The sequence below is a fragment of the Stegostoma tigrinum genome, chromosome 32, assembly GCF_030684315.1.
Source record: "Stegostoma tigrinum isolate sSteTig4 chromosome 32, sSteTig4.hap1, whole genome shotgun sequence".
Classification (NCBI taxonomy): Eukaryota; Metazoa; Chordata; class Chondrichthyes; order Orectolobiformes; family Stegostomatidae; genus Stegostoma; species Stegostoma tigrinum.
Window position 1 is genome coordinate 2039234 of NC_081385.1, and position 16427 is coordinate 2055660.

General features: G+C 50.2%; 1 protein-coding gene across 3 annotated transcripts in view; it reads right to left on the reverse strand.

The window, feature by feature from the left end:
- Window positions 1-8586: 8586 nt before the first annotated feature.
- Window positions 8587-16427, reverse strand: part of ift46 (intraflagellar transport 46 homolog (Chlamydomonas)) — a 29940-nt gene continuing 22099 nt past the window's right edge. For all 3 annotated transcript variants that reach the window (XM_048562381.2, XM_048562380.2, XM_059638974.1), the window contains exons 8-12: window positions 16156-16274; window positions 15480-15546; window positions 15316-15376; window positions 14311-14396; window positions 8587-8812 (exon numbers count right to left, since the gene is read on the reverse strand). In XM_048562381.2, coding sequence (XP_048418338.2) covers window positions 8720-8812; window positions 14311-14396; window positions 15316-15376; window positions 15480-15546; window positions 16156-16274 — 426 coding nt within the window. In that variant the 3' untranslated portion in view covers window positions 8587-8719. The remainder of the gene's footprint in view (window positions 8813-14310; window positions 14397-15315; window positions 15377-15479; window positions 15547-16155; window positions 16275-16427) is intronic.

Below are 16427 nucleotides of genomic sequence, written 5' to 3' on the forward strand. Positions count from 1 at the left end.
TGTATTTCTGTTGCAAGGTGAGATCTTGTTTATTTTTCTTGCGGTTTCCTTTCATTAATATGAGAGTAAAATGCAGACAAACACTTTTGCCTAGACCTTCAAACCCGAGCTTTGTCGTTATTCAATTATGCCTAATTAGTAAATAACATTGAGATGTATGCAAAGGGGAGGCTAGACAATGCCAACTGTTTTGCTCTGGCTGTGTTATATTTAATGCTCTCGCCTACTTCCTACCAAACAAGCTTTGGGGAATAATTGTTTGGTCAATGTGTTTTTTCCCCTATCCTCACATATTTTGCTCCTTTTAACAAACTGGCTATGGAAGTGTTTAGACCATGCATCAGGGAAATGCGCTGTTACCCTGGTTCACAGAGCAAAACAAAAAACTTTTTTCAGTTACCAAGGTGGTCAATTGAAAACCTTGACTATATCTGGTTTCAAACAGCTTGGCCTATCAAACAAACTTTTTAAAATACACAATTAATTGTCTATTATCAAAACAAACTTTATTTGCTGAAGCTGAATAATTGATTAAGACAGTCAGTCAGTAATATAAAAGTATAAATGTTTAGCTCTCTTAATATCCACAGAACACACACACATTGACACTCTTCAGGAAAAGAAGGGAAATAATTCTCTGTAGTGATTGGCTTTCTGAAAAAAGAAATAACTATAGCTAATGGTTTATTGTTGAAAGCAAAAGGATAGAGTGAAGACTATTCTAGAGTCTGTTGCTCTGATGTTCTCGTGCATGTGGGCAAGTTACTAATCATACACAGATGTCTCTGAAGCTTTGCAGAAACAGTTTGCTCTGGAAATACAATCTTGAAATGTTCCTTCATGCACACTTTCTAAAGACAGGTCGGTTCCACATTGAATTCAACAAGGGGGTTTCCTTTTCAGAAATGGAAGAGATCATCTGGGCAGCTTTACTTAGCAGGCTTTCCTCCAATTCAGCCAAATAAACCAAGAATATCGTCAATTCAGTCACTGTTCAAGAACAGTCCCATCAAACATCTACAAGCAGTTATCAGTCATGTGATTCACAAGAAGCCCTGTTTTTAATAAAAGTCTAATATCTGCAGTGAATATTCAATAATCTCTTGAAGCAGCAGCTCAGAAATTTCCATAAAACTTGAACTAATTAAATTTCCCTCAGTCCTTCAAAACTCAAGACCTCCAAGCAATATTAAAATAGTCTTTGTAACAATGTGAAGATGCTGTGAATTATCAAAGACAATGCTTTCTAATTTGTTAGCGACTAGCTACATACAACTAATTGCATATTAATAAACAGAAAATGATTAAGTAACATGATTATAGGGCCTGTGATCTCATTAAACCTGTTAATATCTTACAACAATCAGTCTCTGTTAATTAATCTACAGCAATCCAAATGTAAGGTGAGGCAGGGCTTTGGGAACCAGTCAGTGGATGTCAGAAGCATTGTTAACATTCTCAACGTAGACTTTTCTACAACACTTTGACAAAGTAACGTACTAAGAGTTACTAGGAAAGTTGCGGCCTGTAGGGTTGGTGAGCAGTTTGTGGGTTTTAGAAGGTATCGGATGCTTTCTGATAAATTATATGAGCAGTAAAGTATTAACGGTAGCAAGATAATGAAATGTGAGGCTGGATGAACACAGCAGGCCCAGCAGCATCTCAGGAGCACAAAAGTTGACGTTTCGGGCCTAGACCCTTCATCAGAGAGGGGGATGGGGTGAGGGTTCTGGAATAAATAGGGAGAGAGGGGGAGGCGGACCGAAGATGGAGAGAAAAGAAGATAGGTGGAGAGGAGAGTATAGGTGGGGAGGTAGGGAGGGGATAGGTCAGTCCAGGGAAGACGGACAGGTCAAGGAGGTGGGATGAGGTTGGTAGGTAGGAGATGGAGGTGTGGCTTGGGGTGGGAGGAAGGGATGGGTGAGAGGAAGAACAGGTTAGGGATGCAGAGACAGGTTGGACTGGTTTTGGGATGCAGTGGGTGGAGGGGAAGAGCTGGGCTGGTTGTGTGGTGCAGTGGGGGGAGGGGACGAACTGGGCTGGTTTTGGGATGCGGTGGGGGAAGGGGAGATTTTGAAGCTGGTGAAGTCCACATTGATACCATTGGGCTGCAGGGTTCCCAAGCGGAATATGAGTTGCTGTTCCTGCAACCTTCGGGTGGCATCATTGTGGCACTGCAGGAGGCCCATGATGGACATGTCATCTAAAGAATGGGAGGGAGAGTGGAAATGGTTTGTGACTGGGAGGTGCAGTTGTTTACTGCGAACCGAGCAGAGGTGTTCTGCAAAGCGGTCCCCAAGCCTCCGCTTGGTTTCCCCAATGTAGAGGAAGCCACACCGGGTACAGTGGATGCAGTCACACTGAACCCTGCTGCATCTTCACCATCCCCCCAGAACTCCCACTGACTGAGGACGAACGGTCAGTCCTTAGTAAGGGGCTCACCTTTGTCCCCCTACAACCACACATCAACGAATACCAGTCACGGTTGGACATAGAACAGTTTTTCTGCCGCCTTCACCTCCACGCCTACTTCTTCAACCAGGAGCCTAACGCTCCCTCCACTGACCCCTTCACCCGCTTCCAACACAAGTCCTCCTCCTGGACACCACCCCCAGGCCTCCTACCTTCCCTCGACCTCTTCATCTCTAACTGCCGTCGAGACATTAACCGCCTCAACCTCTCCACCCCTCTCACCCACTCCAACCTCTCCCCCGCAGAACGGGCAGCCCTCTGCTCCCTCCGCTCCAACCCCAACCTCACCATCAAACCCGCAGACAAGGGTGGCGCAGTGGTAGTATGGCGCACTGACCTCTACATCGCCGAGGCCAAACGCCAACTCTCCAACACCTCCTCCTACCGCCCCCTCGATCATGACCCCACACCCAAGCACCAAACCATCATCTCCAACACCATTCATGACCTCATCACATCAGGGGACCTCCCACCCACAGCCTCCAACCTCATTGTTCCCCAACCCCGCACTGCCCGTTTCGATCTCCTTCCCAAAATCCACAAACCTGCCTGCCCTGGTCGACCAATCGTCTCAGCCTGCTCCTGCCCCACCGAACTCATCTCCACCTATCTGGACTCCATTTTCTCCCCTTTGGTCCAGGAACTCCCCACCTACGTCCATGACACCACCCACGCCCTCCACCTCCTCCAGGACTTCCAATTCCCTGGCCCCCAACACCTCATTTTCACCATGGACGTCCAGTCCCTATACACCTGTATTCCGCATGCAGATGGCCTCAAGGCCCTCCGCTTCTTCCTGTCCCGCAGGCCCGACCAGTCCCCCTCCACCGACACCCTCATCCGCCTAGCCGAACTCGTCCTCACCCTCAACAACTTCTCTTTCGATTCCTCCCACTTCCGACAGACTAAGGGGGTGGCCATGGGCACCCGCACGGGCCCCAGCCATGCCTGCCTCTTTGTAGGTTACGTGGAACAGTCCCTCTTCCGCAACTACACAGGCCCCAAACCCAACCTCTTCCTCCGTTACATTGATGACTGTATCGGCGCCGCCTCTTGCTCCCCAGAGGAGCTCGAACAGTTCATCCACTTCAACAACACCTTCCACCCCAACCTTCAGTTCACCTGGGCCATCTCCAGCACATCCCTCACCTTCCTGGACCTCTCAGTCTCCATCTCAGGCAACCAGCTTGTAACTGATGTCCATTTCAAGCCCACCGACTCCCACAGCTACCTAGAATACACCTCCTCCCACCCACCCTCCTGCAAAAATTCCATCCCCTATTCCCAATTCCTCCGCCTCTGCCGCATCTGCTCCCACAATGAGGCATTCCACTACCGCACATCCCAGATGTCCAAGTTCTTCAAGGACGGCAACTTTCCCCCCACAGTGGTCGAGAACGCCCTTGACCGTGTCTCCCGCATTTCCTGCAACACATCCCTCACACCCCGCCCCCGCCACAACCGCCCAAAGAGGATCCCCCTCGTTCTCACACACCACCCCACCAACCTCCGGATATAATGCATCATCCTCCAACACTTCCGCCATCTACAATCCGACCCCACCACCCAAGACATTTTTCCAACCCCACCCCTGTCTGCCTTCCGGAGAGACCACTCTCTCCGTGACTCCCTTGTTCACTCCACACTGCCCTCCAACCCCACCACACCCAGCACCTTTCCCTGCAACCGCAGGAAATGCTACACTTGCCCCCACACTTCCTCCCTCACCCCTATCCCAGGCCCCAAGATGACTTTCCACATTAAGCAGAGGTTCACCTGCACATCTGCCAATGTGGTATACTGCATCCACTATACCCAGTGTGGCTTCCTCTACATTGGGGAAACCAAGCGGAGGCTTGGGGGCCGCTTTGCAGAACACCTCTGCTCGGTTCACAATAAACAACTGCACCTCCCAGTCACAAACCATTTCCACTCCCCCTCCCATTCTTTAGATGACATGTCCATCATGGGCCTCCTGCAGTGCCACAATGATGCCACCCGAAGGTTGCAGGAACAGCAACTCATATTCTGCTTGGGAACCCTGCAGCCCAATGATATCAATGTGGACTTCACCAGCTTTAAAATCTCCCCTTCCCCCACCGCATCCCAAAACCAGCCCAGTTCGTCCCCTCCCCCCACTGCACCACACAAGCCCAGCTCTTCCCCTCCACCCACTGCATCCCAAAACCAGTCCAACCTGTCTCTGCCTCCCTAACCTGTTCTTCCTCTCACCCATCCCAAGCCGCACCTCCATCTCCTACCTACCAACCTCATCCCACCTCCTTGACCTGTCCGTCTTCCCTGGACTGACCTATCCTCTCCGTACCTCCCCACCTATACTCTCCTCTCCACCTATCTTCTCCTCTATCCATCTTTGGTCCGCCTCCCCCTCTCTCCCTATTTATTCCAGAACCCTCACCCCATCCCCCTCTCTGATGAAGGGTCTAGGCCCAAAATGTCAGCTTTTGTGCTCCTGAGATGCTGCTGGGCCTGCTGTGTTCATCCAGCCTCACATTTCATTATCTTGGATTCTCCAGCATCTGCAGTTCCCATTATCACTATTAATGATAGCAGTTCATCAAAGAGCTTGTGGGGTCTCAAGGGATCTGTGCTGCATGCCATTGTTCTCAACACAATCAGCAATAATTTGGAAAACTAATAAGGAACTAATTTCAGACTTCCAAATGATACAGATAAGCAACTGCTGGGATTTAAGGCAATTGCAATGGGAGAATGGATCGGTCTCTCTTTCAATATAGGAAACACAGCATGATGCATTAACATAAAGTAACATAAAGCATGTGTCTATCATGCAGTTTATGTTTTCAAGGTTACTGAGTGGGAGAATGACCTGGGAATCATAACATATTCATCTTGAACTTTGTTGTGAAGTTAATGTGAAAAGGAATAGTGTGTTTGTATATAAATGGAATAATTAAATAAGGAATAACAAATAGCTTTTCATTGATAAGGTTCCCCATGGTAGGCTCATTCAGAAGGTCAGGAGGAATGGGATACAGGGGAACTTAGCTGCTTGGATACAGAATTGGCTGGCCAACAGAAGACAGCGAGTGGTAGTAGAAGGAAAATATTCTGCCTGGAAGTCAGTGGTGAGTGGGGTTCCACAGGGCTCTGTCTTTGGGCCTCTACTGTTTGTAATTTTTATTAATGACTTGGATGAGGGGATTGAAGGATGGGTCAGCAAGTTTGCAGACGACACAAAGGTCGGAGGTGTCGTTGACAGTGTAGAGGGCTGTTGTAGGCTGCAGCGGGACATTGACAGGATGCAGAGGTGGGCTGAGAGGTGGCAGATGGAGTTCAACCTGGATAAATGCGAGGTGATGCATTTTGGAAGGTCGAATTTGAAAGCTGAGTACAGGATTAAGGATAGGATTCTTGGCAGCGTGGAGGAACAGAGGGATCTTGGTGTGCAGATACATAGATCCCTTAAAATGGCCACCCAAGTGGACAGGGTTGTTAAGAAAGCATATGGTGTTTTGGCTTTCATTAACAGGGGGATTGAGTTTAAGAGTCGTGAGATCTTGTTGCAGCTCTATAAAACTTTGGTTAGACCGCACTTGGAATACTGCGTCCAGTTCTGGGCGCCCTATTATAGGAAAGATGTGGATGCTTTGGAGAGGGTTCAGAGGAGGCTTACCAGGATGCTGCCTGGACTGGAGGGCTTATCTTATGAAGAGAGGTTGACTGAGCTCGGTCTCTTTTCATTGGAGAAAAGGAGGAGGAGAGGGGACCTAATTGAGGTATACAAGATAATGAGAGGCATAGATAGAGTTGATAGCCAGAGACTATTTCCCAGGGCAGAAATGGCTAGCACGAGGGGTCATAGTTTTAAGCTGGTTGGTGGAAAGTATAGAGGGGATGTCAGAGGCAGGTTCTTTACGCAGAGAGTTGTGAGAGCATGGAATGCGTTGCCAGCAGCAGTTGTGGAAGCAAGGTCATTGGGGTCATTTAAGAGACTGCTGGACATGTATATGGTCACAGAAATTTGAGGGTGCATACATGAGGATCAATGGTCGGCACAACATTGTGGGCTGAAGGGCCTGTTCTGTGCTGTACTGTTCTATGTTCTATGTTCTATTGCATGAAACCTCACAGCGTATTTAGTACAAGTGGACATGGTGAGGGATATGGAGGATTTGGAAAATACTTCTGAAAGAGTGGTCTTTCAAAATGTAGACTTTGTGTAGCTTTAATTGAGACTCTACAAATAACAAAAAAAATTGGTTTAATCAGACCCTTGTGACAGTGTGGATTTCAGAACGTTAATAATGGTTGATAGATTGAAAGAAGCAGCAATAACTCTGACTGGAATAAACTATTAAGGGACACAGACAAACTTCTACAGGAAGTGAAAGCAATCAGCCATGTCTGGGAGAAGGAGTTGAGGTGACATCACTTGATAACTGGCTGCTTTATGCCACAAAGACAAATGACTGCCCTGTTGAAGAATTTAAGGAGTTAATCACAGAAATGTTTTGTCTTCAAACAGACAGTCAATGCCAAATATAACAAGGAACAGAGAGACTACTTCTGATAAGAAGGCAAGCTATAGACTTGATAGTTCTAGAGGAGTAGTCAATAATTTGGATGAAAGAATCTAAAAGATCAGAAATAGACCTGAAGGATGAAGAAACTGTATAAGACTTCAACACGAGAACATTTCTTCAGCAGAACAACACTGCACATTGAGCAAGCCCTGGATGTCATAGACACTGTTGAAGTTGTAGCTAAATTCCACCATTAATTGTGTAATAGCCAAGTCGGATTGTGAAACTTAACTTGCTTGCTTAAGGGGTCTTATTTTGGCAGTCTTCAAAACTGTTGAGTAGCTTAATGTCAGTCAGAGAAAAGCTCCAGAAACAGAAGACTGTGGAAGTGGTGTTCAAGGAACCCACGTTAATAAGTAAGTGAATTAGCCGTTTGTTCAAGGGGCTCAAAGGAACAGGTGTTAGCTAAAGAAATAAGATTGCATGAACACACAAATTTGAAACCAAATACAACCATATGAATTGAACAAGGAAGTTTAAAGTGGAGACAGAATGAGCCCCCACTGAGGTTTGAATATTTCTAAGGTTGTTATGGTGAAGAGTTGAATCTTCACTCGATGTCTGTAATAAAACTAGATCAAATTGTTTTTATAGAATGAAAATGGCTTGCATTCTTTTTCCCTTTTGTGATAAACTTTGATATTCTTTTGCTAAAAGTACATTGGCAGCCTCTTGTGTGTAAGTTCACTAATTGACTACCATGGCAAACAAACTGTAAAAGTAGAACTTATAGTTTATCAGTCTAGATTTCATTCGGGGAACTGACTTGTTTGGTATTACTATCAACTAGGATCATACCATTGTCAGATTGCTACGTCTCAGAGCAGCAGAGGAGCCACATCCCTGGAGCAATGCTGAGGCCGCGTCCCAGGACATTGTGGGGGTCAGGTCCCAGGGAAGCAGGTGGCCGAGGAAGTTCCTTGGCAGGGAGTAGCTTTGATGGGTTGCAAATGTGGCTGCTGAGTCAGTCAGTCAGCCTGTGAGGCCTGGAGCAGGGCTCTCATTTTCTAGGTGGAGCAGGCCCCTGGCAACGGAATGGTGCATAATGGTGTAGCCCGGAGCAAGACACTTTTGGTGGTGGTAAAGCAGCGAAGGAAGGTTGCATTCTCTTAGTTATCTTCTTTATTTTAGTCGGTAAATAGCACTTATGTATGAGCAATGGTGCACAGTTTTCACTGCATTTTATGTTGAATGTATGTGTCAATAAAGGATATTCAATAACATACAATAACAGCACAGGAGAAGTTGAACAGTAAATCTTTACCTGTCTTTTTTCTATGTCTGCGAGACTTTAAAATAAAAAACGACATCTATTAAGAAAGTTGATGGATGAGCACACATTCAACTAAAACCTGCTGATAGGGACCTTAGACACATTGTCAGGTCCATGACACAAATGTCCAGTCGTACTGGATGTGATACACTCATCATCATCGTCATAGAATCCCTACAGTGTGGAAACAGGCCCTTCGGCCCAAAGAGTCCACACTGACCCTTACAGCATCCCACCCAATCCCATTCCCCTATGACCCAAAGAGGAGCAGCATTGTTCAGAATAATATTTATGAGGAAAAAGTATACAGCAAGTATAAAAATAAAACAAATTAAGGATTGTATTTAGAACAAAAGGAAGATTTTAACATTTCCAACAGAGAGAATAATTTGCTAAGAGCTGCTACTCAGTCAAATGTTACTGTGTCCACTTCTGCACTGTGGGATGGAGGTTCCTCACAGCTGCTCACTTTGTTCCCTTCTGCCAGAGCTTTGAAATGCTGCAAAGAGAACAGAACCTTTGGTTGGTTTCTGCAAGCACTTGTAACGAAAGGCATGGATTATAATGTGGGAAAATACAAATTTCTCTTTGGCAGGAGGAACAGAAAAGCTGAGCATTGTTTAAAAGAAGAAGGATTGCAGAAGTCTGGGGTGGTAAGTGATCTATGTGGTTTAGTTCAGGAGTGTCAAAAGGTTAGAATGGAGCTACAACAAGTAATTAATGGAATATTATCCTCTATTACAATAGAAATTGAACATTAAAAGCAACAATGTTATATTTCAAGTATACAGAGCAATAATAAGATCACATCTATTGTCTGCAGTGCTGCTGTCCTTTGTTACGACAGGATATAAAATGCACTGGAAGCGGTTCAGAAGAGGCCTACTAGAACAGGGGCAGCTCGGTGGCTCAGTGGTTAGCCCTGCTCCCTCACAGCACCATGGACTTGGCTTCGATTCAAGTCTTGGGCAACTATCTGTGTGGAGTTTGCACATTCTCCCTGTGTCTGCATGGGTTTCCTCCCACAGTCCAAAGATGTGCGGTTAGGGTGGATTGGCCGTGTTAAATTGATAATAGTGCCCAGGGATATTTAGGTTAAGTGGGTTAGATGTGGGAAATCTGGGTTAGGAAAGCAGAGCGAGGTGGGACGCTCTTCCGAGGGTCAGTGTGGACTTGTTGGGTCGAATGGCCTGTTCCACACTGTGGGGATTCTACGATCTTGATTGCTACTGAAATGAGTGTGTTGCCTAATGAGGAAAGGTTAGACAAACTGAGTTTGTGTCAACTAGGGTTTATAGGAGTGAGGGTGACTTGACTGAAGTCTACAGGTCCTGAATGGTCTTGACAAGATGGACATGCTAAGGATGTTTCCTCTTGTCGGTGGGTCCAGGAATGGGGGGCACTGTTTTAAAAAGATAGGGTTGCCCTTTTAGGACAAAATTGAGGAGAATGACTTTCTCTGAGGGTTGTGTGACTTTGGAACACACTGCCTCAGGAGGTGGTGGTGGCGGCAGCATTGACTATTTAAGGTGAAAATAGATTTACTCTCATTAGGCAACAAAATCAAAGGTTACTGGGTGTAGCTGGAAAATGGAATTCAAAACACAAACATATCAGTCACATGCTTAGTGGTGGAGCAGATTTGAGGGGTTGAGTTGCCTATTCCTAACTTGAAAAGAAAAAAAAACTGTTTCTGACCATTCCCCATTCAGCGGTAAAGGGTAAATCAGAAAAAGCTGCATCTTTAACTCACAGTGGGTGTGTGTTATTCCCAATGAAAGAAACATGTTAGGTGTAAACAAAGTCTGTTGAGCAGTGGATGTTGGGGAGTGAGATTCTGGACCTAAATGAGTAAACCGGAGGACCCAACTTATTTTCAGTAAGGTATGGAGTTAGTAATTTCAATTGTTATTTATAACATATCAGAATTTCTGCCATTTTCACCTGCACAACTGTTCCTCTTGCTGAAGATGTTGAAAAGCTAATTATTATAGCCTACTGAATTAACATCATTGTGGTTCCTACAGCCCATCAGATCATTGCAGAACAGTGCCAGTGTCTTCGAAAGCTAAGGCACTGATACAAAACAGTCGCTGAATGGGAATGTAAAAGCATCACTCCAAATGTACCTGTGAGCGTATTAAGTTCCATCTAGAAATTGTGTTGCCACAGGTGCAGCCTATTTCTACAAAAGCTTCCACATTCTCAGGATGACCCACCGCAATTTTCAGCTAATTGAAAACTGGGAAAGAGCAATGTGACAAGGGAGATGCAGGACTCTGTGCGCGATAGCGTCGCACAAGCAGCAATTAAATAATACCCACATCATTTCCTTCAGTGTCATTAAGTTATCCAGGATAATCAGGACAACACCACTGCTTTTCTTTACAATAGTGTTCATACAAACTTTTACGCCGTTGCTATATATTTCATTTGAAAGATAGCGGTGTTGTGTTCCCTCAGCACTGACCCTCCAACAGTGCCCACTCCCTCAGCGCTGACCCTCCGACAGTGCAGCACTCCCTCAGCAGTGACCCTCCGACAGTGCGGTGCTCCCCCCAGCACTGACTCTCCGACAGTGCAGCAGTCCCTCAGCACTGACTCTCCGACAGTGCAGGACTCCCTCAGGACTGACACGCCGACAGTGCGGCGCTCCCTCAGCACTGACTCTCCGACAGTGCCCACTCCCTCAGCGCTGACCCTCCGACAGTGCAGCACTCCCTCAGCAGTGACCCTCCGACAGTGCGGTGCTCCCCTCAGCACTGACTCTCCTACAGTGCAGGACTCCCTCAGCACTGACCCTCCGACAGTGCGGCAGTCCCTCAGCACTGACACGCCGACAGTGCGGCGCTCCCCCCAGCACTGACCCTCCGACAGTGCGGCAGTCCCTCAGCACTGACTCACCGACAGTGCAGGACTCCCTCAGCAATGACCCTCCGACAGTGCGGCAGTCCCTCAGCACTGACACGCCGACAGTGCGGCGCTCCCTCAGCAATGACCCTCCGACAGTGCGGCAGTCCCGCAGCACTGACACGCCGACAGTGCGGCGCTCCCCCCAGCACTGACCCTCCGACAGTGCGGCAGTCCCTCAGCACAGACTCACCGACAGTGCAGGACTCCCTCAGCAATGACCCTCCGACAGTGCGGCAGTCCCTCAGCACTGACCCTCCGACAGTGCGGCGCTCCCCCCAGCACTGACTCTCCGACAGTGCAGCAGTCCCTCAGCACTGACTCTCCGACAGTGCAGGACTCCCTCAGCACCGACTCTCCGACAGTGCAGGACTCCCTCAGCACCGACCCTCCGACAGTGCGGCGCTCCCTCAGCACCGACCCTCCGACAGAGCGGCGCTCCCTCAGCACCGACCCTCCGACAGAGCGGCGCTCCCTCAGCACCGACCCTCCGACAGTGCGGCGCTCCCTCAGCACCGACCCTCCGACAGTGCGGCGCTCCCTCAGCACCGACCCTCCGACAGTGCGGCGCTCCCTCAGCACCGACCCTCCGACAGTGCGGCGCTCCCTCAGCACCGACCCTCCGACAGTGCGGCGCTCCCTCAGCACCGACCCTCCGACAGTGCGGCGCTCCCTCAGCACCGACCCTCCGACAGTGCGGCGCTCCCTCAGCACCGACCCTCCGACAGTGCGGCGCTCCCTCAGCACCGACCCTCCGACAGTGCGGCGCTCCCTCAGCACCGACCCTCCGACAGTGCGGCGCTCCCTCAGCACCGACCCTCCGACAGTGCGGCGCTCCCTCAGCACCGACCCTCCGACAGTGCGGCGCTCCCTCAGCACCGACCCTCCGACAGTGCGGCGCTCCCTCAGCACCGACCCTCCGACAGTGCGGCGCTCCCTCAGCACCGACCCTCCGACAGTGCGGCGCTCCCTCAGCACCGACCCTCCGACAGTGCGGCGCTCCCTCGGCACCGACGCTCCGACAGTGCGGCGCTCCCTCGGCACCGACGCTCCGACAGTGCGGCGCTCCCTCGGCACCGACCCTCCGACAGAGCGGCGCTCCCTCGGCACCGACCCTCCGACAGAGCGGCGCTCCCTCAGCACCGACACGCCGACAGCGCGGCGCTCCCTCAGCACCGACACGCCGACAGCGCGGCGCTCCCTCAGCACCGACACGCCGACAGTGCGGCGCTCCCTCAGCACCGACACGCCGACAGCGCGGCGCTCCCTCAGCACCGACACGCCGACAGCGCGGCGCTCCCTCAGCACCGACACGCCGACAGTGCGGTGCTCCCCTCAGCACTGACTCTCCTACAGTGCAGGACTCCCTCAGCACTGACCCTCCGACAGTGCGGCAGTCCCTCAGCACTGACACGCCGACAGTGCGGCGCTCCCCCCAGCACTGACCCTCCGACAGTGCGGCAGTCCCTCAGCACTGACTCACCGACAGTGCAGGACTCCCTCAGCAATGACCCTCCGACAGTGCGGCAGTCCCTCAGCACTGACACGCCGACAGTGCGGCGCTCCCTCAGCAATGACCCTCCGACAGTGCGGCAGTCCCGCAGCACTGACACGCCGACAGTGCGGCGCTCCCCCCAGCACTGACCCTCCGACAGTGCGGCAGTCCCTCAGCACAGACTCACCGACAGTGCAGGACTCCCTCAGCAATGACCCTCCGACAGTGCGGCAGTCCCTCAGCACTGACCCTCCGACAGTGCGGCGCTCCCCCCAGCACTGACTCTCCGACAGTGCAGCAGTCCCTCAGCACTGACTCTCCGACAGTGCAGGACTCCCTCAGCACCGACTCTCCGACAGTGCAGGACTCCCTCAGCACCGACCCTCCGACAGTGCGGCGCTCCCTCAGCACCGACCCTCCGACAGAGCGGCGCTCCCTCAGCACCGACCCTCCGACAGAGCGGCGCTCCCTCAGCACCGACCCTCCGACAGTGCGGCGCTCCCTCAGCACCGACCCTCCGACAGTGCGGCGCTCCCTCAGCACCGACCCTCCGACAGTGCGGCGCTCCCTCAGCACCGACCCTCCGACAGTGCGGCGCTCCCTCAGCACCGACCCTCCGACAGTGCGGCGCTCCCTCAGCACCGACCCTCCGACAGTGCGGCGCTCCCTCAGCACCGACCCTCCGACAGTGCGGCGCTCCCTCAGCACCGACCCTCCGACAGTGCGGCGCTCCCTCAGCACCGACCCTCCGACAGTGCGGCGCTCCCTCAGCACCGACCCTCCGACAGTGCGGCGCTCCCTCAGCACCGACCCTCCGACAGTGCGGCGCTCCCTCAGCACCGACCCTCCGACAGTGCGGCGCTCCCTCAGCACCGACCCTCCGACAGTGCGGCGCTCCCTCAGCACCGACCCTCCGACAGTGCGGCGCTCCCTCAGCACCGACCCTCCGACAGTGCGGCGCTCCCTCAGCACCGACCCTCCGACAGTGCGGCGCTCCCTCGGCACCGACGCTCCGACAGTGCGGCGCTCCCTCGGCACCGACGCTCCGACAGTGCGGCGCTCCCTCGGCACCGACCCTCCGACAGAGCGGCGCTCCCTCGGCACCGACCCTCCGACAGAGCGGCGCTCCCTCAGCACCGACACGCCGACAGCGCGGCGCTCCCTCAGCACCGACACGCCGACAGCGCGGCGCTCCCTCAGCACCGACACGCCGACAGTGCGGCGCTCCCTCAGCACCGACACGCCGACAGCGCGGCGCTCCCTCAGCACCGACACGCCGACAGCGCGGCGCTCCCTCAGCACCGACACGCCGACAGCGCGGCACTCCCTCAGCACCGACCCTCCGACAGTGCGGTGCTCCCTCAGCACTGACCCTCCAACAGTGCGACGCTCCCTCAGCACTGACCCTCCGACACTCCCTCAGCAGATAGCAACTATTGTTGAACACAAAACAGGAACGATGGTGGACCATTTACAAAACTGCTCTTTGTACAAGAATCTGTCAGACATGGGTTAGAGCCTGCTGGCTGATTCTAGCTCAAAGGAAGAGACTGAAACCCAGATTTTTCAGGCTCTATAGTGATGAATCTTACCTGTGAATTTTTGAACTCAGAGTAGAGGGTGAAAAGCACATGTAGGGATTGGATGCGGTCCTTGTACACAGGAATATCAAGGATTGCTGTGGAAGGAGGAAGCAAAATAAGAGCTTTTAAAACTACAAAGACCTACAGAATATTAGTATCGACAGTCTAGACTGGAGCTAGTTAAAGGCAATGTTTCAACAGAGACTTAGTTAATGAGCTCATGAAGAACCACTGATGATTATTTTTCATTGACGAGCATGCCGAGAACGACGAAAATATTCAGCAGCTGTGGAGAGTGAAACAGAGTTAATGATCATTATTAACTCTATTTCTCTCCCCCACTGATGCTGCCAGGCCTGCTCAGTATTTTCAGCATTTTAAAATTTTATTTCTATTTTCCAACATCTGTTATAGATGTCCTTGCTGTTGGCTGACGTTATGGTGCAAAGATGCAAGTCTGAGCTCAATACAGCACAGTGCAGTGGGCTAGTGTTATTTTCTACAACTTCACAGTGACAGTTTCTGTTCTCAGTTGTATGATGACGGTTGAAACATGCAGATGTTTTCTGCTTCTCTGAGTAAGACACTGGATTCTGCTGAGGGTCAGTACCATGGAAGTCTAAACTATCCATTCCTCATCAGTAACATGTATAGTCGGATCTTGAGGCACAGAGGAAACATCACTACCAGGTCTGAGCATGAATGGTGCCTACACGCTATCTTCTGGACGGTAAACAATGTGTCGATCTGTTCCTGTGCCTTGCTTTGAGCTGCTGAGATTAATTACAACAGCCTAGCCACTGAGGTGATGACTCAACTGAAAGAAGCAGAGTCGCTTTCATAAATGAAAGCTCTTACACAGAAAACAGCAGTTCATGTCCTCAGACTGAATGATCACACAGGTTTGAGAGCACCCGAGTTCTGACATGTACCGTGTGGCACACATTTTGAAGTTACCCAATGTACTAATTGCTTTTTTCTGGCTAATTAATTAATGTTAATCCTTGTGCTTACCACAAATCATGTCAATATATTGGGTTAGCTCACAGTTGACTTCTGCTGTAGGCAGACTCACCTAGGAAGAAAGAAGTTACTTAGTGTAGTCACTGAGAGAAACATTTCACGTTCATAATTCTAATATAAGGCATATGATTACAGCCTTGATTAGACACACTAACCTTTCCTAGCAGGTCTTCAAACTCTGGTGGCCACTCCTGCATGAGAGCTTCAATATCAGGCATTGGCCTAAAAGGAAGAACATCAACTTGCATGAGGCTGTAGCTATCACCTGAGGGCTTATTCCCCTCTTCTCAAGGCACTGAGTCTTGCTGCGGTATAAATCCACAGACACTGTCCAGTAACTGAAGCTATCACCAAGCTTACTCAAGATAAGCCAATGAATATCAATGGGCTATTGAACCAAGTCTTGACCTCACGCACTGCCCATGCACTTTCCACTGACAGTGAACAGGAACAGGATCCCCGAGCTCATGCCCTCCCTAAATTAGAGTTGAAGCCAAGTGCATAAAGGCTTACTGACGAATTCAAGAAATTCAACATCGAGTGTGCGTTAGGAAAAATCTGTTTGGGGCTTTTCTGAGTGAAGCTCAATTATCAGCAAGACAAACATACCGAGCCACAAAAGGATATCCTGTAAACTTTCAAAGATGCAGCACAGAGCAATGGGTTCAGATACCACATCCGTGAAACACAGCGTGACTGAGTATTCACCATCACCACAAATGTGGAGTAAACTGAGCAAAATCATGCTGCTGTTTGGATCGTGAGTATCTAGGGCAATGAAGCTGGCAGTAGAGACAGGAAGGAGCAAGAAGGGGAACGGATATCACTCACTTGGTGTAGTGAACATTGGCAGGCGGTTTGGAATGATGCAGTTCACTGATGCTGTCCATCCAGTTATCAAGGGCTTTTGGATTTTTCTCTGCGTTCTCCAAGCTTTTCACCTTTAATTGCTGTTGTGCATGAAAAGAACAGTAACTTGACCACAAAAGTACTTTAAAGCCTTTTACAGGTGTTGTGCCAGAATCTTGAATTGTAGAGTATAATACTGAAGATTCAGACAAAATTAGAGATTTCTCTGTTTCCGTTCCTTTCCCAGTCACGGA